At 37.1% G+C, this 22,000-nt stretch overlaps 3 protein-coding genes across 7 annotated transcripts; 2 read left to right on the top strand and 1 right to left on the bottom strand.

Moving 5' to 3' along the window:
- Window positions 1-348: 348 nt before the first annotated feature.
- Window positions 349-3,559, bottom strand: LOC131798805 (zinc finger protein 474). Of its 3 annotated transcripts, none has more exons than XM_059116464.2 (2): window positions 3,188-3,559; window positions 349-2,621 (listed from the first exon to the last, which is right to left on the bottom strand). In XM_059116464.2, exon 2 carries the CDS (start codon window positions 2,568-2,570, stop codon window positions 1,035-1,037), a length of 1,536 nt encoding a protein of 511 aa, XP_058972447.1. In that variant the 5' UTR covers window positions 2,571-2,621; window positions 3,188-3,559; the 3' UTR covers window positions 349-1,034. The 3 variants fall into 3 exon arrangements, with proteins under 3 accessions (XP_058972447.1, XP_058972446.1, XP_058972445.1); XM_059116463.2 differs by having other exon boundaries at window positions 349-2,857; window positions 3,322-3,559; XM_059116462.2 differs by having other exon boundaries at window positions 3,322-3,559.
- LOC131798804 (uncharacterized) lies at window positions 3,460-13,140 on the top strand. Of its 3 annotated transcripts, XM_066165017.1 has the most exons (12): window positions 3,643-3,836; window positions 3,920-4,501; window positions 5,978-6,030; window positions 6,597-6,741; window positions 7,880-8,517; window positions 8,777-8,884; window positions 9,340-9,421; window positions 9,885-9,996; window positions 10,427-10,565; window positions 10,970-11,081; window positions 11,681-11,787; window positions 11,896-13,140. In XM_066165017.1, the coding sequence occupies exons 1-12, from the start codon at window positions 3,789-3,791 to the stop codon at window positions 11,996-11,998; spliced, it is 2,229 nt and encodes a 742-aa protein (XP_066021114.1). In that variant the 5' UTR covers window positions 3,643-3,788; the 3' UTR covers window positions 11,999-13,140. The 3 variants fall into 3 exon arrangements, with proteins under 3 accessions (XP_066021113.1, XP_066021112.1, XP_066021114.1); XM_066165015.1 differs by having other exon boundaries at window positions 3,461-4,501; XM_066165016.1 differs by lacking the exon at window positions 11,681-11,787 and having other exon boundaries at window positions 3,460-4,501.
- Window positions 13,141-13,749: 609 nt separating this feature from the next.
- On the top strand, window positions 13,750-21,209 carry LOC131798814 (peptidyl-prolyl cis-trans isomerase FKBP8-like). Its single transcript, XM_059116475.2, has 11 exons — window positions 13,750-14,396; window positions 16,227-16,374; window positions 16,733-16,820; window positions 17,204-17,323; window positions 17,601-17,675; window positions 17,812-17,845; window positions 18,656-18,712; window positions 18,816-18,905; window positions 18,999-19,076; window positions 19,517-19,642; window positions 20,302-21,209. The coding sequence occupies exons 1-11, from the start codon at window positions 13,752-13,754 to the stop codon at window positions 20,383-20,385; spliced, it is 1,545 nt and encodes a 514-aa protein (XP_058972458.2). The 5' UTR covers window positions 13,750-13,751; the 3' UTR covers window positions 20,386-21,209.
- Window positions 21,210-22,000: the final 791 nt, after the last annotated feature.

Raw genomic sequence — 22,000 nt, 5'->3', positions numbered from 1 at the left:
TCTTTCAGAATAAATATTTATTATTACACACAAATTAGGCAAAGAGGTACATCTTCAATGGACTAAAAATAGCTATGTTTTGGAATGAAATGATGCCTGTTACAACAACATGACATCAACAATTGAAATAACATTTTTGATCTTATGCATGTTACAACACTTTGTTGAAATGTCTTCAGGTGAAGTAGTAAACTTAAATTAGGAAACTGTAAAAAGAAAAAAGTATTCAGATTTTAAAGATAATGTAAACAATAGTAATAATTTGAAGTGATCCTTATCCCAGACATTTTATGCAGAAAAAGTCAAGTTCCCTATGTTCAAATCTAGTTCAGTTGCTTTGGCTTACAAAATAAACATTCATAGAGACAAAACTGTTCAACAGTTCTGGTCTTGTTAAATTGAACTTTGTGTCATGTTATACATTTTAGTTTACTTCCTACCAGCTTCCTACACATCATCTAGCTAAAACAAATATTTTGGAAAGCTTTACAATAAACTTGAAAATGTGATTTAATGTGAAATGAAGTTGATAATAACATCAATTTACCAAGAACAAAATCCTGTGTGATGTGGGCCAAAATGCCAGATAGAGGAAATTTTATGTTTTTAGCAAATTTTTACTGTGTGCTTCAATAAACCCAAAAAACTCCTTGTCATGCTTAAATAAAGAGCATTGAAAATAACAGATTGAAAAATAAAAAAAACCTAAATTTAATTTGGTTATGGCAAAGGCAATCCACTGGATAAAAATTTAACTGTTGGATTGCGTCACTGCTCTTTCAACAATTGGGCCCTAACCAACAACATTGGAAAGATTCATGTCCCAGCCATAAAGGCCCATTTAACTTCAAAGTGACTTCATAGTTTGAGAGGCATGCTGTTGGGGTCCTACATTATTCCCATACATTGTGATAGGATTAAAATAAAAGGGTGTCAATAATCCCTGAATTGAGCATGTCCATCAGTTTGCACTCTAGGTGACTGGGTTTCTCTTTATATGTGTATAATTTAAAATTTGACTGTTAATCTTGACTTTAAAATACAAATGATTTTGGTTTTTGCTTTGTGCCTGTTGTTTTTTTCTCTTTAGCTGACTTTGACTTCTCGTGTGTTTTTCTTGCTTCGCTTGTCTGCCACTTTTTTAAACATTGTTTCTCATGGATAGAAATTGAAGCTGAACCATATTCACGGCCACAAAGATAACATACAACCAGAGCTGGTTTACTTGGTTTAAAGCTTTCCTGATCTTGTGCCTGATCACCTGTGTCAGAATCAGAATCTAGTGTAGCATGCTCTGGGGATAAGAGATCCCCATAACTTCCACTCCTTTTGGGCAATGGAGTCTTTTTATTGTTATTTTCTTCAGCATGATCAATTTTTATTGTAACAGGCAAGTGAATAGAGTTCCTTTTCTTAGACTGTAACTCTTTCTTCAACTTTTCAGTGGCTTCTACCTTCTTCTGTGCCTCCCATTTCTTCAAACATTGTTTTTCATGGATTGGTAAGGAGTGGGAAGTAAATTGTTTACCACAAATGTAGCAAAGAACCATCTTTGATACTTGAATGTTGCCTCTGGATGGTCTCCTACTGGTAGTGGCAATGAGATTCTCACAAGAAGCAGAACGTTGTTTCTCCAGTTTCTGCTGTGGTATTGACATTAAGGAAGTAACTTGTTGATCATCAAGGATAGTAATGTCATGACTTGTAAGAGAAGAAACTGAATTTGCCTTAGTGAGCCCATTTTGACGACCACAAGGGCTGCGAGAACGCTTCGGATTGGCTAAACGCCATTTCTTCAGACACTGAGGCTCGTGAATTTTCAAGGACTTAGATCCATATTCACGTCCACAGATGTAACAAACCATTAAATTGGGGTTACTTGAGGAAAAGAATCTTGCTTTTGACAAAGGTGTGCCCTTCACACTGTCAGTATCCTGTGAGTCTGATGATAATGATTCTGGTGAGCCTTCCCTCCTGGGTAAATTAGATGTCAGATGCTTTCCATTAAGAGTAACTGTCCCTGGTCTTGAATGTGAAAAGTCTTTCTTTTGCCCATTGAGTTCAGACACAGTGCCTATCGCCTTACTACTCTTGTCAATGTCGTCGTCGTCTGATGAATTCTGTTCTGTGGAAGAGTGTGACTGAACGTCTAATTTCCCAAGAGGATCCTGCTCAGAAGAGGAATCTGAAGAATCTCTCGGAGAAGATTCGGGCTTTAACAGTGGTGTTGTAGTGGCTAATGATTTTGACCGCTCTTGAAGTAATTTTTGCCCCTGTTTCCTAATTGTAACAGTACTGAGTCGGGTTTGCGATGCTCTCCTTGTTGAGGAACCTCTTATGTCGTCTAAACTCAAACTTTGTTGTCTGTCCATAGTCGGCACGTTAGGTAAGACTCGTCGCCTACGAGACTCGTGTGAAGATTTTCTCATCTGCTGTTGCTTGGCTTCCTCTTTTTCTTTCTGTTTAGTCATTTCCCATCTTTTAGCACACTGTCGTTCGTGGACATTAATGGAGTGTGAACTGAATTCCTTCCCACAAATGTAGCACATCACTGTTTGTGGCTTCGGCATACTCGACTTGACTTCTCCAGTCAATTAATAGCTTCTTTCTCCTGAAAATAACTTTTAAAATGTAAAAAGGTTACCCTTATACCAATATGCAGTCCAGACCGTGAAGTGTTACATTGAACTCGGTGACATCACTCATATAAATATAATTGAGCCTCTCAAATTTCCTGTCGCCGTGTTTGTCTCTCGAAACAATTACAATATGACCGTCATATAGAGAGGAGTGCAGAATAAACACTTCCCCAAGTTCGTTGCATGGTCTATATGCTTGATAATTTTTGTAATTGAGCCTGTAAATAAAGAAAACGGCGAAAATCACATTAGAAGAAGAATTAAAAGAGCATTTCTCACACCCTTAAAAATTTTGTAAGTAAGTAACCTTTAGTTTCGTAATCAGATATTTCTCGACGAGGGTTTACAACAAATATTGAGTCACGAGAGACAAACAATGTTGCTGAAAGAAAATCCTTGCATGTCCGCTCATATCATAAACACAAAACACAACGTTCGCAGGCAAGGAATTTTAATTTAATAGAAAATGATGATTCAAAACGGCACTTGAACCTCGTCGCTTCTTCAATATAGCGATAAATTTACGTCAATCGAGCCACAAAAAATACCTGTCTTCAGTGCACTTCGAATGTACTCGTTCATAGGACTTTTCCAAAGCCTGTTAGGCTTCAAATGCACGAATTTAAGCTGCAGCTTTCTGTGGCCACGGGTGATTTACAAGGAGGCAGCTGGATTTTCTCACCTGACTTGAACAGAAGTTCTGACGGAGATGGAAACATATGCGTCACCATAAAATAAGGAGGACGTTCAAATTTTCCCGTTCTTGTATTCGACTAGCGTCACAGTACAATCGCTTGAACACGGAAAATGAAAAAGCTTGGTTTCCTAGGAACAAAAATTCTTTCCCGGCAGGTGTGGTACTACGGCAACGAAGCTAATAATTTTCTTCATTCAGTTCATAAAGACCGCTCGACTGTAAACAAAATATATACCGGAAGTGAGGTTAGACGACAAGAATCATTAGGTTCCAAGCCTCAGCTTCCGGTGCGTTCAAAATGGCGGATGCATCAACCACGACAGCGATCACAAAGACTTGTAAATTTTTCCAGAGGAAAAAAGAGTGCAAGTTTGGAAATGAGTGCCAATTCCTACATCCTGAAAAACCATTAAACTTACCAGGAGTTAATTTAACCGAGGTTAAAAAGCTTCATGATGTTCCAAAGCTTCTGGATCCATCCAATCAGGAGAAAAACTCAGGTTTGCAATCCTGTAGGTTCTTTAAGAGTAAGAGAGGATGCGCGTTTGGAAATAAATGCCGCTTTTTACATTTGGATTTAAAGGTATCCACTGAATCCGAGAAAATTGAGAAGGTTTCTGAACCCGATATAACTGATCAGGGTGAAGAGAAGGTTACAGATCAGCATAAAGAGTCCTCAGCACAAAGAGTTGTTTGTAAATTCTTCCCAAAAGAGAAGGGATGCTTAAGAGGCAACATGTGCCCCTTTGCACATGTGACTACTTCTATTGACAAGACCAATAGGAAACCTCTAGCTAGAAAAGTCTCTAGAAAGGCAGGCAATCTGTCAAGTAACAAAAAACCTCATTCGGGAAAGGACACACTTAAACCTTTCATGGCTGTCAAACAGATCACTGAACAGCCAGTAGAGTCATATATTGCGCGGCCAGATAATCAAAATGAAGTTATCAAGAATAAGGTCAAAGCTCAAATCCCATTGTTGCCCAATGAAGCTTTCATTGCTGAAGACAAGGGGATGGGTGTTTGTGAACAACCACATGATGAATGTAAGAGACTGAGATCAATTGAGATACAGCAACTTAAAAGACGATTCAAAGACAATTACTCTGAAATCACAGAGAATAGTTGTTACAAGATCAAAGTTAAACCAACAGATCCAGACTGGGTGAGTAAAATAAATCCTGTCTTTCACTTTGAAAATAGAGGTACTGTGCATCAGAAAAAAAAACAATTTGTGTAAAAAAGATGGGTAAAAGTGAAGAACAGTTACTAAAAGATGGGTTAAACAAGCCTATTTTACCATAATAGATAGGTACAAATGGTGCGATTGACAGGTTTCTTTTTACTGTTTTCAACTGGAAAAGTTTTGACTCTGTTATAAGTCAATTTTTGGTCTATTAAACACTGTCAGCCGACTGTCAGTAATGTGTCGCTAATGTGTCAGTAACCTGTCGGCTGTCTGCTGACAGTTGACCGACAGGTTACCGAGAGCCAAAAATGGGAACCATTGTTCACTATTACTGAAAGATGTGCACTCATGGGAGGTCAAAGTGTAAGGATTTATATGCTGATATGATGTGCTGGAGTCTGCACACATAAATGTTTAGATAAATGTCAGTATCCAAGCAACTGGGCTCTTACCCCTCCCCTAAGCTGACATTAACCCTAATAACAACTTGTTATCAGTTGACTGTTGTTTGGTTAAGGGAGGGCTAAGTGTGCAGTTGCTCATATACTAACAATGATTTGAGTTTTCTTCCTAATGTTAGTTGTTCATTAGAATAGGGTTTTCTTTAATTCTGATTGTTGATTTACAACAGGAATCAAATATCTTAATAAAATCAGATACTTTACTAGAAAAAAATACTAAAACAGTCAGTTTTGTATTTACAGATTCACTCATTTTTCCTAGGAAGAAAAAACGGTTTTTAGAACATCAGTAGCTAGGTACATAAAGTATCACAAGCCACATGCAACAAAATTTGTGTGCAATAATTATTTTATCCACAAAGGGTTCATTTTAAAGAACCATTCTTCATGGAAAATGAAGCCTGTTAAAATAAGATGATCACTTGATGTGAAGTTAGTATTTGTTACAAGAGCTTAAAGAAATTGTTCTTGTAAAGTGGCAATTTTCTGTGTTTTACTTTACAGGCTTTTAAGATGAAGTTGATTTCACTGTTTGGGGAATTGTTTTGATTTCAGGCCATTATTATGTTATTGTGTGCAGTGTACTAAGGAGACTTAACAGTACTTTGTGGCCCCTAAAAATGTTTTGTGATAAATTTAAACCTGTCCTACAATTTGAGGTGTTGAACCAGACAGAGATATCAGGAACTGATCATTGTTTTAGAATTAGGAAGCAGTTTTTGCAAGCATAAGATGAAGTAAGAAAAAAATATAACAGTAAGAATGTATCAGAGCATGGACATAAATGTAAGCTAACATCCCAGATAAGGAGTTATAAGGGCATATTATAATTTGAATTCAAACCTTTTTTGAAACTGAGCAATTTTTATCAGCCTAGCTTGTAATCCATTCTTAAGCTCTGTGTTCTCATCACTAAATCTCTCTTCAACTAGCACCTCTTACCTAATGATAGTGCATGTTTTTTAATTACTGAGTAATTTTTACTGTTTAGATTTTTGCAGCATCTCTATCCAAGGAACAAGTTCTTTCTGAAGATGTTATCAGGTATGCTAAATATTGTCAATATTCAAATTGTCCTTTTTTTTTCACTGAGAAAGCAATATGTCGCCTCTTATACTAATTAATGATCTTAATTCGAATGGGGTGATGTTATTAGGCTGTGCCTTGTGGTTTTTCATTATTTTATTAACAGTTGTGGCATCACTTCTTTGATAAGGAAGAGTTTTGTAAGAGTCTTGCAAAAGAAACTTTTCAAGTGATTTTGTGGATGGACATAAATGAATTTAACACTATTAACCCTTTACACCTTAATATCAGTATGCATATTCTCCATACTGTTCTCAATACATTTCCTAAGAGCTGACAAGTAGAATTTGTTCAACAATCAATAACTTTTTTAGTTGATAGTCATTTCCTCTATTCTTGTGACTTAAATGTTTGATTCAGAGGTGTTAATGTAAGGGGAAGTTAGATGTTAGTCACTCATAGGGGTCAGTAGTGCAGTATTGCTCTCCCCTTTTTACTAGTGATAACTTACTTTTGGAACATTGTGCTTAACAGTATGTTTTGTGCACAAGGCACTTCTAACTTAAGGTGCCTGTTTTTGCAAGGTTTGTAACTCTAAAAATTCAACAATGGGCTGTGAAGCAAGAGCAAGCGAGTATTGATCAAGGACTTTTAAAGCTATACTTTAGACCATTTCTGCACTGGTTTGACAGGAACCTGGAATCTTTCATTGTGGATGCAGGAAGACAGGTATACCTCAGTTATAGTGAGATAATTAAAATCTAGTTTGCATGTCCTTCACATTAATTTTCTGGAAAGAAAGAAGCTGGCAGATTGTTTAATTTATTGTTCATTTGTAACAGCTTCTAGAAATTTAATTAATGCATTTACCTTATTCAGCTGTTAAAAGCGTAAAAGTGCACTGAACAATCCTGAAAGGTATTGTGGATAGTTTTTAGGTCACAGCTTCATAACTGCAGAATTTTTTGGGAAATCTGAGAAAAGGTCACTGTAAGGACAAGGTATTACAGGTTTGATGAATTTATTTATTAATTTGATTTATTAAAACTCATTAAATGCCAGATACCCAGATGACCTTTCAAGATTGCCATGTGCACTTTTGTCCTTTTTTCCAACAACCCCTCTGGAAACAGTTGTAAATAGACATTAAAAAAAGTCTTCTTGGAAAAAAGAAAAAGGAAGCTTACTTTTCTCCAGCATTGGCAATTAGCTTTAAATGCCTCAGACATCCAAGAGCATTCTCACAAGAGTGAACCAGGCAATATTTTGCAGACATATGGCATTGTGAGAGCAACACTTCGAATTGACCCATATGTAACTTTGCCTCTGCTTCCAGTGACTTTTGATAAAAATAGCTACTCAAGCAAAACACTAGAGCAAATTATGATTGTCTGAGAAGTAATCATATATTAAAGTTGGAACTCTATGTCATGGACAGGATCCATTTCATTTTGGCCGGCTGCTGAGCAAGATTGGCTTGAATTTCAGCTCTTAACATGTAATGAAGTAATGAAAAAAGTGAACTGTATACATCAGGCAATTTTAGTGTACATTTAGTTTTAACTATATATGGTCCAAAGTGCACCATAAACTTCTTAAATGTTGTTATTCACATACAACATCAAAATGTCTTGGGGAACCCTTATTGAGTTGCTGTTCATGAATCTTTAAAAGTAAAAAGGTACCTTCCTCAATCCAGAAAGCAGAACAAGAGCAAATTAAGATCATACCAAATTACTAAATTAAGCACTTTTCATGATCAGAGATTCATTAATAGTCATGGTCAACTATGAATACCAAAACCAGTAGGTGTTCATTCATTTACACTGATTCTAACCTATGTGATGCTGTTTTTAATTCTCCACAGGTGAAAGGAAGCTTTTCTTCAAGCAGCACAACTGAGTGTGAAGTAGCTGACAATCCTTCTCAAGACAGTCTATCAGCACCTGCATCAACACCAGACTCAGGGATGACATTGGAAAGTGTTCCTGTGCCTGAAGAAAGCTATGGCAATCAGTCAATTAATGGAGATAGAGATCACTTGAACAGAACTAAAAGTCAAGAACCCTCTGAAAATATGAAGAAAACTGATACAGAGCATGGTGATATAAAGCAGGCCTTATTGTGTCACCAAATTGAAGCTAAAAAGTCCATTGGACATGAAGAAGAAAATTGTACTAATAGAACTTGTGACGCTAACATTGGATTTGGAATAATGCTGGAAAGCAAAAGCTTGAAGAAAACTGTTGACATGGACAATAAATGTCTAACTTCAAGCATGGAAGATATTAACCATGGACAAATGACAAACAATGGAACTGATCAAGACAAAGAGACAAGAATTACCAACGAAAAGGCCTCTGCTGTCAGGAGAGGAACAGAAATTCAGTTTAGAGGACTTGATCTAGAAGAGAATGTGAGCACCCTGATTGGAAATAGAATAGTTTTCACTTTAGAATGCAACAGGTGCAGGCAGAGGATTGACCAACAGTTGCATGGATCAGGGTATGTATTAGTCACATTACCTGCTTGTGAACAGACTGAAAGGAGTATTTGATGAATTACGGACACAAAATTTTCTTCTTTTTAATTTCTATTTTTGTTTGTTTGTTTGTTTTTTTCACTGGACTGGGTGGCATAATGTGCGCAGTGCATAGAGGATGGTGTCAAAGTTCTTAGCTTTAATACCTCTAAACTAAAATGTCACAATCTTGCTTAGTACCCCTTGTGGTTAGGTTTTCAATTTACTTCCTTCCTATTACAGATCTGTTTGTAAGCAATGTATCAGATGTGCTTCAGTCTTTGCTGTCACCTACAGACCAGCTGTTATTCATCAGTTTTCTTCGATTTTAGGATATTTAGACTTGGATGGGTGAGTTAAGAGATCAATGAAATTGAACTGTGTAATAAAATTATTTTTAATTTCACATTCAAACAGTGTACTGCTTCCCCAAAGCAAAACAAAAACTTAAATGCATTGGAATGAAAATCTCTATACTTTCCTGTGGGTCACCATTTTAAACAATGATGGCTGAAATAATAGTCATGAACTTCAAGTTGGCACATACAGGTTTAATGCCACATGCACTCTTTCTCATTTCATTCATGAATCATTCATTTTTTAGAATCCAAACTTTTTTTAATTTTACCAAGTGCTAGTTCACTTGCTTGCTTATAAATATTGCCTTTTATGCCTTGGACAGAAGTCTCAAGAAATACCTTGAAACAAAACTGGACCCTTTTTTGCTCTCATTTATTTTCTGCCTTCTGTTGTTTTGAGATCTTAAATTTTGTCAATGTTATACATGTCTTGTTTATCACATTCAGCTGTGTTCCATTTGATGTGGTTCTACCAGAGAGTGAATTGAAGATAGGTTGTTTAAACTGTTCTAAAGAAACAACAGTGAAGGTTCGTTTAGTGATACTTGAAACAGCCATCAAATGGTGTCTTGATATGTACTTACTAAAACATTTGAGATCTTAAATTACTTTTATTAATAGTTACTGTCAGTAGTAATAATGATCTTTGCTGTTATAAGTATTCTAGTTCCCTTAATCATCACTGACCCACATCAATGATTACATTAAGTATGTACAGGAATAACTTTCTCATCAGGAAATGAATCATTCACAAAGGTCACCCAACTAAATGCAAGATCCTCACAATAAAGCTGTAATTATGTAAAGAAATTGGAGTGAACAAAGATCACTGATGGCCTGAAATGTTACTATTTAATAGTGATTTGTAAAACTTACAAAAAGAGTGTATGCCAATCCTGACTGAACAGCAAGGAAAATCTTGTTGAATAAGAATGTCTCACAAATAGGAAAGGTACTGACAGCAACTTCAAACTTATCATGTGATTATGTAGGGACTGCAGTATGGAGCCAACTGGAGCTGGTGTAGGCATTGCCATTCAAAGCTTGGATTCCGCATGCAGTCAACTCACTTTCAAGAATTACAGAATGATGCAACCCAAGCAGGTTTTAAAACAGATACTTTTGATAGCATTGTACTCAGTACTCTGCATGCATACTGATTATTCAGGAATTTATACATATACAAATTGAACAGTAGGGCTGATCCAATAAACCTTTCTCTCCAGTAAGCCCTCAACTTAAACAATCCCCCCTTTCTAATAGGCCTGTCTACCAATCAAGCTTCCCCCCCCTTCCCCCCATCTGAAAACCATGGAAATAAATTAACCCTCAGAGGCTCATTAGAGTGTTTTCAGTATCTTTGTCAAAAATTGGCCTCAGGGGTATTTAGACCTATTTACTTGGTGGGTTTAGTTGACTGAACATCATCATTATACCAATTGCTTGCTTCTTGTTTTTTTACTATCTTTTGACAGTGTTAAGATAGTGAAGAATCATCTGATACTAATGTAAATTTCATAATACCTTTCTTTAGCCTCCCTTAAAAAAGGTAAAGATTCAAATACTTCCTCCAAGCCTAAAAGGCTAGCTCAGAACTCAGGAATCAAGGAGGGTCAGCCATTACCTGGTAATGGAACGTGTAAACACTACAAGAAAAGTTACAGGTGGCTCAGGTAAACTTATGATGTTGATAACTTAGGGTGTTAAAAGATAACTACACTTTAGTACACTAACCCTGAGTACTTGCCTTTTTCAAAATGTTTCCATTGTAGATTGAAGTAAACTGGTTGATTTGGGTAATGCATTAAAACTGTGTCAAACTCATAAAAGAGAAAAACTTATTTCTTGGTAAGGTGTTGCACTGCTGCTGCTGAAGATCTTGATTGTAGTTTTAGAACATGTTCAGTTGTCATTGGCGTTAGACACTAGATAAAAATTAAATCTCTTTTAAGAATTTAAATTGATGACCTCCCTAACACTGATAGAATTTTGTATTTACTAAGTGCAGGAGCCTCTTACCAGATCATTCGTTCACTCCTGTATGTAGCTTTAACGAGCATTTTATACTCTTTTCAAGGTTTCCTTGTTGTGGAAAATGTTATCCATGTGACTTATGTCATGAAGAACAAGAAAGTCACGAAATGAAATATGCCACGCGGATGGTTTGTGGCTTTTGCTCCAAAGAACAAGTGAGTTTGTACAGGAAGTGTCTGTGGAATGGATTCTTAACCTGTTTAAAGTGGAATTAGATCTGATCCATGAAGTTTACCCTGTTCGCTTGCTTTGTTCATTCTCCCGATGTTACAGCTGTCCTTGTTTTTCTTCGTTGGGGAAGGAATTGGCGTAATATCCACCATCAAAGGAAAAGGGGTGCATCCTTTTTTTTTTTTTTCTTTTTTCAGCCCTCAAATAATTGAGGTGATCATAGCTTTAGAAGACCAAGCAATGTATTCCAATAGCCTAGATTAAAACAACCCTGAAGACAGCTTGCACGAGCCCGTCACTAGCTGGCACAGGCTTGATATTTTCGTGATCCGGTTCAATCACTGGAGGTTCGACTGACAAAGGGATTATCCCTCGACACCTCAAATTTTGAAATTCACAATTTTTGATAATAATGAGTGGGGTTAGCATTGCAAGTAATGATAATAAAACCAACTTAAAAAGAATTAGGATATCAGCTGCTAATGTGGGAGGATTCCTGCTTTTAAACAAAGACTCCAAGAAACACGGCAACATGTATTCTTTTGTGTAAACGATTTAAGCCGGTTTTGCTTGATTCTTTCAGCCATACTCCCAGCGTCCTTGTAATGGCTGTAAATCGTCCGTGACCAAGTCACGTTCTACCCATTGGGAAGGGGGCAAAGGATGTCGTGACAAGCTCACTATGAGTAGGTAAGGTGTTTGCGCATGTTCTTGAGGATGTCTTGGGTGTCGAGCAGAAGAGGTGGCGTGCTTGGGGTGTACTTCATGGTCTTTTTTTCCACTTTTTTTAAAATTTAGAAACGATGACCAAAAATACAGTCAGCAGGGGAAAACAACGTCACGAAAGGCGCAGAAGCGGTCCGAAACGAAAGGAAAAGGAAAGGGAAACAAGGCGAAGTGACTCTCCATGAGCCATGTTAGAATATGTTGAAGAAGCGTGGAGGTGTCATTAAGTGCATTTGTTTTCATTTCAACCATCCACACAGAATCTAGACGCTTTGTAAGAGTCGGTTGTAATACTTAAGAATACATCCTAAAGTAAAAAGGTTCGGCTTGAAATATGTTTCAAGCTGAGAGAAATATTAATTTAAAAAACCTGTTATTCTGTTCATGGTTTCTCGTGCAATCAAATACTTTTGAATGGATTAGCACATTTTCTTTGAAAAGCCTTGCTCTTGGTGTAAATGTATAAACATCAGCATGCTTTCTTTCCTGATTTCAAACTGTTCCGAAAAGTAGGAACTACAGCTGTATTTCGTGTACTAATGGTAACTCTGGCCGCTTGATATAGACTCGCTGTTGAAGTAGCCGATTAAAATTATTTATCAGTAATTATTTTATCAAGCATGAGATACTACACTTGTAGTGTATTGGTTACCATTACAACAAGACAAAATTTTTACCAACATTTGTGAAATTATAATATGACTGCTGAATGACCTAAAAGTACAATAATCAAGTAAGATGATTTTACTTGGTTTAATAACAGATGGTTGATCAGTCGTTGATTAATAATGGTAATTGAACTGAGTAAAGTGCAATTTGGGCTGAAATCATACGTGTGATTTCAAAATCGAACGGGCACGCAGTGCGAGTTCGATGTGAAATCACAAGAATAATTTCAGACCAAAATTGCACGACGCGAGGTTGAAATCGCCCAAATACAGGACTTGGTCAGTTTAAGTATTTAATTGATGCAATACTTAGCTGGTCTGAAATTAAATTCATCCATTTTTTGGGGGGGAAAAGTAAGACTTTTGAAAACAAAAGTTGCCACATGTTACTCTTTGTCTTTCATTTTCCTGCAATTTAATTGGTTACTGTAAACAAGCCTTGAAATCTGATTGGTTGTTTTGTTTTTAGTGTTGCCTTCTCATTGGCTGGGAAAAAGATGCGAATTAAAGCAAAAATTGGTGCGATTCGTAAATAATTCGCATCAGTAAGAGCCAATCAGATTACAGGGACCATCAGTGATTTCAAAATGGGTGTAGTTAAAGAGAAAATGTAAAAGCAGTTGAAGAGCGGATATCTTCTGATCCTGTATTAACCGTAAAGTACCTAGTCCAAAGGGTGTCCGCTGAAAAAAAGAGTTCACTGTAATTACTTTTCGTTTGTATCTCCTAAATGTTTATCGCAATCGAGAAAGGACGTTAAAAAAAGAGAGAAATTAACAAACAGTTTCCCTTTTGGCTACCATACGAATTTAGAAACTTAATGTAATGCATTCATTCATTCATAAAAGATTCAGGCCTGTACGGGATTTGAACCCATGTCCTCTGCGATACCGGTGCAGCGCTCTACCATCTGAGCTAACAAGCCAAATTTGAGTTCCAAATAAACCCGTGAAGAGGTGAATAAACGACTGTGAATTAATGAAAGTCACATTTGAACTGCGGATAAAGATGTGAATATTAAAGCGATCTTCGCAGTAATGAACACTAGCTGAGCAGTAGTGAAGATAAGGCCTGAAAAAAATTCAGGCCTCATTTTCACTAATGCTCAAGTAGTGTTCATTAATGCGAAGATTGCTTTATCAATCACGCTTTTATGCGCTGTTCTTACATATGACTTTCATTTATTCACAGTCGTGTAGTACATTCTGTCGTTACTTTGGTCGAGAATCCCTGGGAACTGAAGATTGATATCATTTCAATATGGCGAATTTCGATATTGATGAATCACTTCCGACTAGAGACTCCCACTTGCACGAAGTTATGACTTCTCAAGGAGAAATTAATTTAATAAAGACTTTTGGGGCTGAAGATGAAGATAGCAAGGAATTTGTGGCTGAGAACAACGATGGAGAGCAAAAACCGGCTGTTCACAGAACTTTGGAAAATGGGACAAACACTTCAGATTCAACAGATAGAACTGAAGTGAGCGAAAAGAGCAGTGAGAATATGAATGAATTAAGAACGATACATCAAAGCGCTTCAGAAACACCGAATCTCGATTCATTGGAACCTGGAGAACAGGAAAAAGTGCTTGATAATAATGTTGAAAAGAAAGAGAACTCTCCAAACGACACAAATCAAGCAGAAGCTGAGGTTTCACTATCCCCAGCTGAAACTAACAGCAGCTCCAAGAGTATTCAGGAAACTTCAACTGCTGATCATGAAAGTGGCAGTCACAGGTCTCCAAATAGGGAGAGTAAGGCTGAGTATAGGAAGATCAAAAGTGAAGTGACAGGAGAAGCAGAAACGTCCGAAAGCGAAGGAGAAGAAAAGGATATAAAGACTAATGATCAAACGGAAGATACTTGGATGGATATACTGGGCAATGGGCTGCTTAAGAAAAGGGTAATAAAAACATGTTATTTTAAGTTTCTTCATAACGGGCAGGAATTGGTGAAACGTGGGTATACGCAACATATGACCGCATATTTTGCAGGTGCAAGTGATCGGCAATACCAGTACCATTTGTAAATGTTATTCACCTGTGTTCTGGATGGGAACTGTCCGAGTTAAATATGTGTGATTACCCTACCTGGATTTCCCAGACTCCCAAGATCTGATTGGTAACTCTCCCATCTAGCTGTTACACATTTCCTTGTAATTTAGTCACAAGAATTTGATGTTTTATTACACCCATTTTGAAATCACTGGTGCAAATTATTCATAATCGCACCATTTTTTGCTTTAAATCACATCTTTTTCACAGCCAGTGAGGAAGCTACACTAAAAACAAAACAACCAAGCAAAGTTTTAAGCCGGGTCAGCTCATAATTTTCGATTTCCTTGGCAATTCCCTTCTCTAAACAACACTTTTTCCAAACCAACAACCAAAAAGGCAGTGCTTGTAGCAGTGTTTTTGTTGTTAGAGCTGTTTTTCAGCTGCAGTGATGAAAGAAAACCTACTCAAAATACTGGCTATTGTTTCACTCGCAATTTTTCAAATTTTGTTACAACATACAAGGCTCACATTTGATTGGCTATCTGTGGGTTCCTTTGATTATTGACCAATTAGAATGTCTGGTTTGTTACTTCTTTTGCACTGAATTAACTCTCTTCTGCACTGAATTTCCTGAAAACTGCATTTATCTTAACCAATCAGAACTAAGTAATTTTTTCATGTATATTATTACAGCCCAAATTGCACTCCACTCAGTTCAATTACCATTATATATCATAATATCAACCTCTAATTGATAAGTTCGCGTAATCTCGTTACCTGTTTGTTGGATAGTATATAGATATTGTAGGGAGAAGTTACATGTAAATCACTTCTGGGAGTTAAAGGGTTAAGGCATCCCAACATCTTTAAAGGTTGCCTAACATTCCCAAAGATGCCCTAGTGAATTCCAAGTTTGTCAAATGCTTTTGCACAAAATGCCAAATTTTGGCACCATTTAGTCATGGTTAACATGCAAAGTAAGGTATCATGAGATCATGCAGAAGTCAAGATCTTTAGCTATGGATGTGGAAGTCCTGGTGAAATTTAATGTTGTTTACAGAACTGATGGTATTAGGAATATAAACTTGACTCAATTATTCATTCTCGTTTCCACTGAGTGAAAAATCCTGAACTGCAATTCAGGGGAGTAAATTGTGTGAAATACTTAGGACTAACATTTTCAATCCAAGGCCATGTAACACACTTATAATGCATGCAAGTTTGCTGGTATAAAGCCATGTCCCAGCTAGTAATAAACCTATATAAATTCTTCTTCTTCTCAATAGTAGTCTTGTCAGTATATAGCTTGGGTAAGGTTTTTTTGAGTTAGAGATCTCTGCTTGGTTTGACTTGTTTCTTGGTTAACCTGAAATTTTTACACCAATTAACCAAGCCTAATCATACCTTCAGGAGATGTCAGAATGCCCAGTTGCTAGGGCTGACTTGGTTTTGCCAAGATCTTGGAACTTTTGTTTCAAAAAAGGAAAATCAATTTTGTGATTATATAACAACAGACAATGACATTACTGGGATCCTGGCTAACTAGGATTGGCTCAGTTGTCATTTAATCATAAAGTTGGGTTTTATTGTGCTATAAAAAAAGTGCCAAGATTTGGGCCAGCTGGGCTCATGTAATCAGGCCTTAAGTGACAAAAATGTTGAAGGGATGGGTGTGGTCTGTACGATGTGTTCTTATCCTTGTCTTGATACTTTATCTTCTACTTTTTCTTGAGTAGGTGTTGCGTGAAGGGAAGGGTCAGGATACACGACCAGACAAAGGGCAACGAGTTATGATACAGTCAGCTGGACGTACAGAGGATGGGACAGCTGTTGACTGGAATAGCAATTTGGAATTCATTCTTGGAGAAGGAGATGTTATCCAAGGTATTTGAATTGGGAGGAGAAGGATGCTTCCCTTCTGATTTAAGCTCAGAAAATTACTTTGGTCTCAGTCTGAGAGGATTACATTTAAATGAGGCACTGGTTTTCTATGATTTTATGCATCTTTCAAGAGATGACCACTATAAATAACTTTAAATGATGTTTGTGAAAAATCAGCACTTGCAGGAAAAATCCACCTTCTTTAACACTGCTTTATGTGCAAAAAATTATGTGACAAATTCAAAGACTGCTGTAATATGTAGATTTAAAATGTTTAGGTATAACCCATTGAAGTTCTTCATTGAAAAATAATGTGCAAAAACATTATTTGATATAGACTCTAAAAATAAACCCTTTTCAGCCTTTGACATAGGAATATCCCTGATGGAGTTGGATGAGGTGTGTGAACTTGTTACAGATGCAAGATATGCTTATGGAAAAGCAGGAAAGTATGTTTGTCTACAGATTACTTTAATATTGCTTTGTTTAGGAAAAAATGTCTTAATTACTGAGTTCACTCAGAGGTTTTTGCTGACACTTCAAGTCAAAGACACAGCAAAGTATATCACTTTTACAAAATTAGACTGACAAGATTAGCTGAAAGTTTGGCTTTTAACCCATTTTGCTCTTTTTTTCTGTTTGGCATAGCTTGTAATGATCATACTGAGTTCTTGAAATAGACCTGCTGCAAGTTTGTTTCATTGGGTTTATTTTGTGGCTAAAGAATGAAGGACATTATCAGGAAAACCAGGGGCAAACTCTAGGGAGTCATTCAGTATTAGATGGCCTTGAGAATTATGTCATTTTATCATCCTTCTCTCTTCCTTTTCAGGCCTGATGCAAAACCTCCTATCCCTCCTGATGCTAAAATTACATATGAAATACAACTGTTGTCAGTCCGAGATGGTCCTAATATTAATAACATGAGTGATGAAGAGAGAATCTCCATTGGGTATGGAATTCAAATTTGTGATCTTGAACAATGCTTTTCAACATTTTTTAGAACATTTCTTCCTCAAACTGTTCTCTTAGATATTTGCAATTTAGATGGGTAAATGCCTAGTAAATGATTCAATCTTTGTTTTTTTTAATTTTTTCTTCGTGTAAACAAATGTTGTTTCTCTTTAACACTTTTTTGAATATGTAGGTTGAGATTATTTTTTCTAGGTGCTAAACCTGTTGAACTTAGCAAAGTTACAGCCACTTATACTGTTCCTTTTTTTTCCAAGGGAGAAAAAGAGAGAAATGGGAAATGATTTGTACACTGGAGGTGACTATGCTGGGGCAATCAACAGTTATCAAAGGTATATAAATTTTAGATATTGATCTTTAGAGGTATTTCTTACCAATTTAAGAGACCACTTTTTTACAGTGATAAATATATTCATGCAATTTCTTTGTTCTAAATAACAGATTTTCTTTTTTTCCTTATGATTTAAGAGCCATAAAATATTTAGGATCATCTACATCTGAGGTTTGTATTTTTTCATTCAATATTTGTTTATGTGGATACCACTTAGAGCAGTTCATAGGGTTATGACAATTTGCAATTACTCGGACTTCTCTTGCGATATTTAGCTGGGAAAAGAAGAATGGTATAAGTGATCCTTATCTGTAAAGGGGTGTAAAAGAAAACTTTTTACAAGTAATCAAAAAAAGAAGAAGATGGAGAAGAGGAAAGAAAAGAGGAAGTGGGAGAAGAAGTCACATTTCCCCCTCTATCTGGTTTTGATTCCAGTTTGTTTGCCTTCACCTTGTGGTATTCTTGGGAAAGAGAGGCTAAGTTCAAAGTGCTTCTTTCCACCCTGACATTCAATTGGGTGATAGCAAATTGTTACTGAAGCCTAGTGTAATATTTTAAAGAGGCTATGAGTTGGAGTACATTTGATAGAGTAATATCTCATCTGAAAGGAGAGATTATTCTCCTGCTGATCATGTCATGTTATGGTGGGCAGCATACGTTAGTATCTGCTAAAACAGTGGGTAGTATTGAAGGCACACTCTGTTTTCTTACTCAAACTCTGAGTGTCCTTTGATATTCACCTACAAGCAACAAAAATATTGTAACCAGTGTGGGTGGCTACTGGTGGATATTTACCTCGTGGCTTCAGGACTCTGTAAATATCCACCACCAGGCACCTCCTCTCTAGTGATTAGTCATTAAATAGAACGGTTGGTTTTTGTGTGCCATGGTTGGACTTAATTACCCAGCAGTTGCATTTATTTTATTTTGAAATGTCGTTGCGCATTTATAAACAAATCCAACTTATGTCATATTTTACAGGAAGTACAAAACTTGAGAATGAAATGTTGGAATAACATGGCTGCTGCCCAGCTTAAGGTAACTAGTTCCTCATTGAAAGGACTAATCACCTGACGTTTAAACTGTGCTAACTTTGAATTTATACACACATCATATTATGACAATGATCATTATTTTCTAGATAAAGGCGTACTCTGCGGCAGAGAAATCTTGTTCTCAGGTATTACAAGTTGATCCTGACAATGTAAAGGCTCTCTTCAGGAAAGGGAAGGTATGCTCTCCAACTAATTTCCCAGCTGTGCAGTAGCCTCCTTGTATCTACAACAATGTGATGATATTGATAGACATGTATTAATCCCGACAGGTTTTAGCAGCCAGTGGAGATACAGGCCAAGCCATAGGGTTTATTAAGAAAGCAGATCAGCTGGATCCAAGTAATTCAGTAAGTTTCCCAGTTTGTATTAAAAAAGGTTTGGGGAAAATCTGTTATCGCCCACCAAACGTAACTTAGGGCCGAACGCGTTCCCCTTTATGTACGCCAGTCCTTCACGATGGTACCAAAAGACTCTGGATTTTCTTTTATGTGAACAATTTTTACGTATTAGTGTTGACTTTCTATCTATCTATCTTTCAGTGTGTTGTGCTTTTTAAAAAGAAACTTGCTCCTACATTCTCTTTCTCTAAGCTGGGATGTGACAAAATTGCGGTCTGACTACAGGCCAAAAACAAGGGAAAGGGACCGGGGGTGTGCCCTCACTCCATTATACAGACTCACTGAACTGTATCACCATAAATTTACACTGAATTTCTCCAAACCCTGTGCCTTTTAAGAGTCATTTTGGTGGTTCGGTGGTTCTTAGGAGTCCAATGGTTACTTTTCAGACAATAAGAAAAGAACTCAATCGACTGCGACAACTACTGGCTTCGGAAAAAGAAAGCGAAAGAACTATGTATCGACGAATGGTAGGAGACCTAACCAGAAGAGGTAGTAAGAAAAATAACCGGTCGGTACGTATTGTATTCTGTGATCCCTTAAGGCCTATTTACACGGCACGACTTTGTCGCATGCGACAAGCTTACGACAGGCCTACGACATGACTTAAGAGTCGTAAGCGAGTTGTAGGTTTGATTTACACGAAACAATTCGTGTCGTAAGCCTGTCGTAAGCTTGTCGCATGCGACAAAGTCGTACCGTGTAAATAGGCCCTTACTGCACTACATTATTGTATTAGAATATCCAATTTTCTACTGAAGTTCCTAACGAGCCACTTTCAGGAGAAGATTGTGTTCAGTAAGGTTAAGCTGTGTTGATACACGAACGAAATATATAACATACTAGTATCTTTTATCATATTTGGTTCTATCCTGGTGACGAAATAAAGGACGGTCGGCAGATTCATTAGACCCCCCTCCCAAGCCCCCTTCTAACGAACCCTTGTTATAGGTCATGTGAGCTCTTGCTGCGTTCCCTGTAGACACCCTGAAAAAACTGAGAAACGCAGTGAGACTTAATTTGTCAAAAAAACAAAACAAAACAAAACAAAATAGAAGAAGACTGAGGAAAGAAAACTACTCGTGCCACATGATGTCTGTTTACTAGTCCCTTATGGACAATTGAAGTCGAGCGATCTTGTAGTTTGAGAACTGTTGCCTGTTTTGTTTTTCAGTTTCTCGGATGGCCGCTCGTGTTCGGAGCCACGGTTGTTGCTCTTGGAGGAATTCTTATGGCTATTTACCTAACCAAGCATTGAGGGATTGCGTTACAAGTCTTCAAATATTATGTTTTAAGTTTAATTGTTGTCAGTTGAGTCAAATGGGGTAGTAAGTAGTCGGCCATGTTTTGAGTCCCGCTGCTTTTACACCGTCAGTAGATTTGGAGGCGCCATATGTTTGTCAATCCCCTTGAGACGTGTCACCATGTTATGTAACGTAAGATACAGCTATGGATGAAATTAGTTATCCCCAGATTCTGCGTACGACTTAAAGGTGTGACGTCATCAGAGTCCAGGTTATTTCCGGAAGAGAAAACTCCGCTTAAATTGACTAAAACCCTAAAATTAAGAATCGCAAAGAAAAATGAACATCGCCGAGTGGAAAGTATACCAAAAAGGAACAAGAGCGAGGGAGGTTTGAAAAGATAAGTACGGATTGGAACTAATGATTTTTTAAAGATACGTAAGACTTGACTTAGCTCCTTGAATTACTTTGTACGCTTCCCCAGAAACCTGCAGTTATGTTGTAGTTTTGAGAAGATTAATCCTTTAACTCCTAAGATCTGAATGTTAACTCTCTCCCGTAGCTGCTACACATTTCCTTGTAAATTAGTTATTAGAACTACTACCTGATTAGATTTAGTATTCTCATTACCTATTGTTGGGTAATGCTTGAATAATGTAGGGAGACGTTACTTGTTGATCACTTTTGGGAGTTAAAGAGTTAATGCAAAAGTCGTGGACTCCATGATTGTGGCTGATAAATTGATGTCACCATTGAACAAGGCAGATTATGAATGCGTGTCTCCCTGTGAGCGTGTGACTTTGTTAAAACATGTTAAAAAATAAAATGATTAACTTCAAAGAAACACGATTTTTTTGGTGATTTCCTTAGTCGTGATGTTACTATTTCATTATTTTATTATTAGATAGCGAAACGCTGAATCAGTTCAATCACTATAAATGGGGTGAGGTGGAGGTTTATTTACTTACTTGATTTGCAGATGGCTGCCGAGAAAAGTCAACAAGGGTTTTTTTCTTCTCTATCTACGCTGTATGAACGATCTGATTCAAGTATGTTAAGACTTTCTCAACGTGAGAATCTTAGAGACAGTCTCCGGCGAACCCCAGAGCGGTATATAAGCTATTATTAATGCTTGTTTTATGAACGGCTACTCGATTACAGCCGAAAGAATTTATTTATATGTAGTTCTGCTCCATGGAGTCGACTGAAAGGTTCATTGTGTAGAACTGTATGTTAATGACCCTGTCAGGGTTCTCATAGCGCTTGGTGACACAAGTATCGAGAGCAGCAAATGTTCGTAAGTTCATCTTTTCGCCGTGTTTCGCTACTATTTTAGTATCCACGTGCTTAACGCCCCGTTTACGCATATTAAAATACTCGGTTAGCTCTGATGTTCTGTTAACAATGACTAGACTGATAGGAACCTTCTTGAAGACAAAAGCATGAACTCATAGCTGGGAAAAATTGTCTTATCAGTTATAGCGTGCGGTCTGTCTTCAAGAATGTAGTATTCTAAGCTATCAGCTTGTAATTATCACGAGTGCTCAGAGTCTGTTAAGTGAAAACCACTCCTCGATAATGGCAACTTGGTTTTATTTCCACTGATGCTTCACCCGGCAATCACATCCG

The sequence above is a fragment of the Pocillopora verrucosa genome, chromosome 4 (genome assembly GCF_036669915.1).
Source record: "Pocillopora verrucosa isolate sample1 chromosome 4, ASM3666991v2, whole genome shotgun sequence".
Lineage (NCBI taxonomy): Eukaryota > Metazoa > Cnidaria > Anthozoa > Scleractinia > Pocilloporidae > Pocillopora > Pocillopora verrucosa.
Note: the sequence above shows the minus strand (reverse complement) of the source record. Positions and strands in the feature narration are given on the sequence as shown.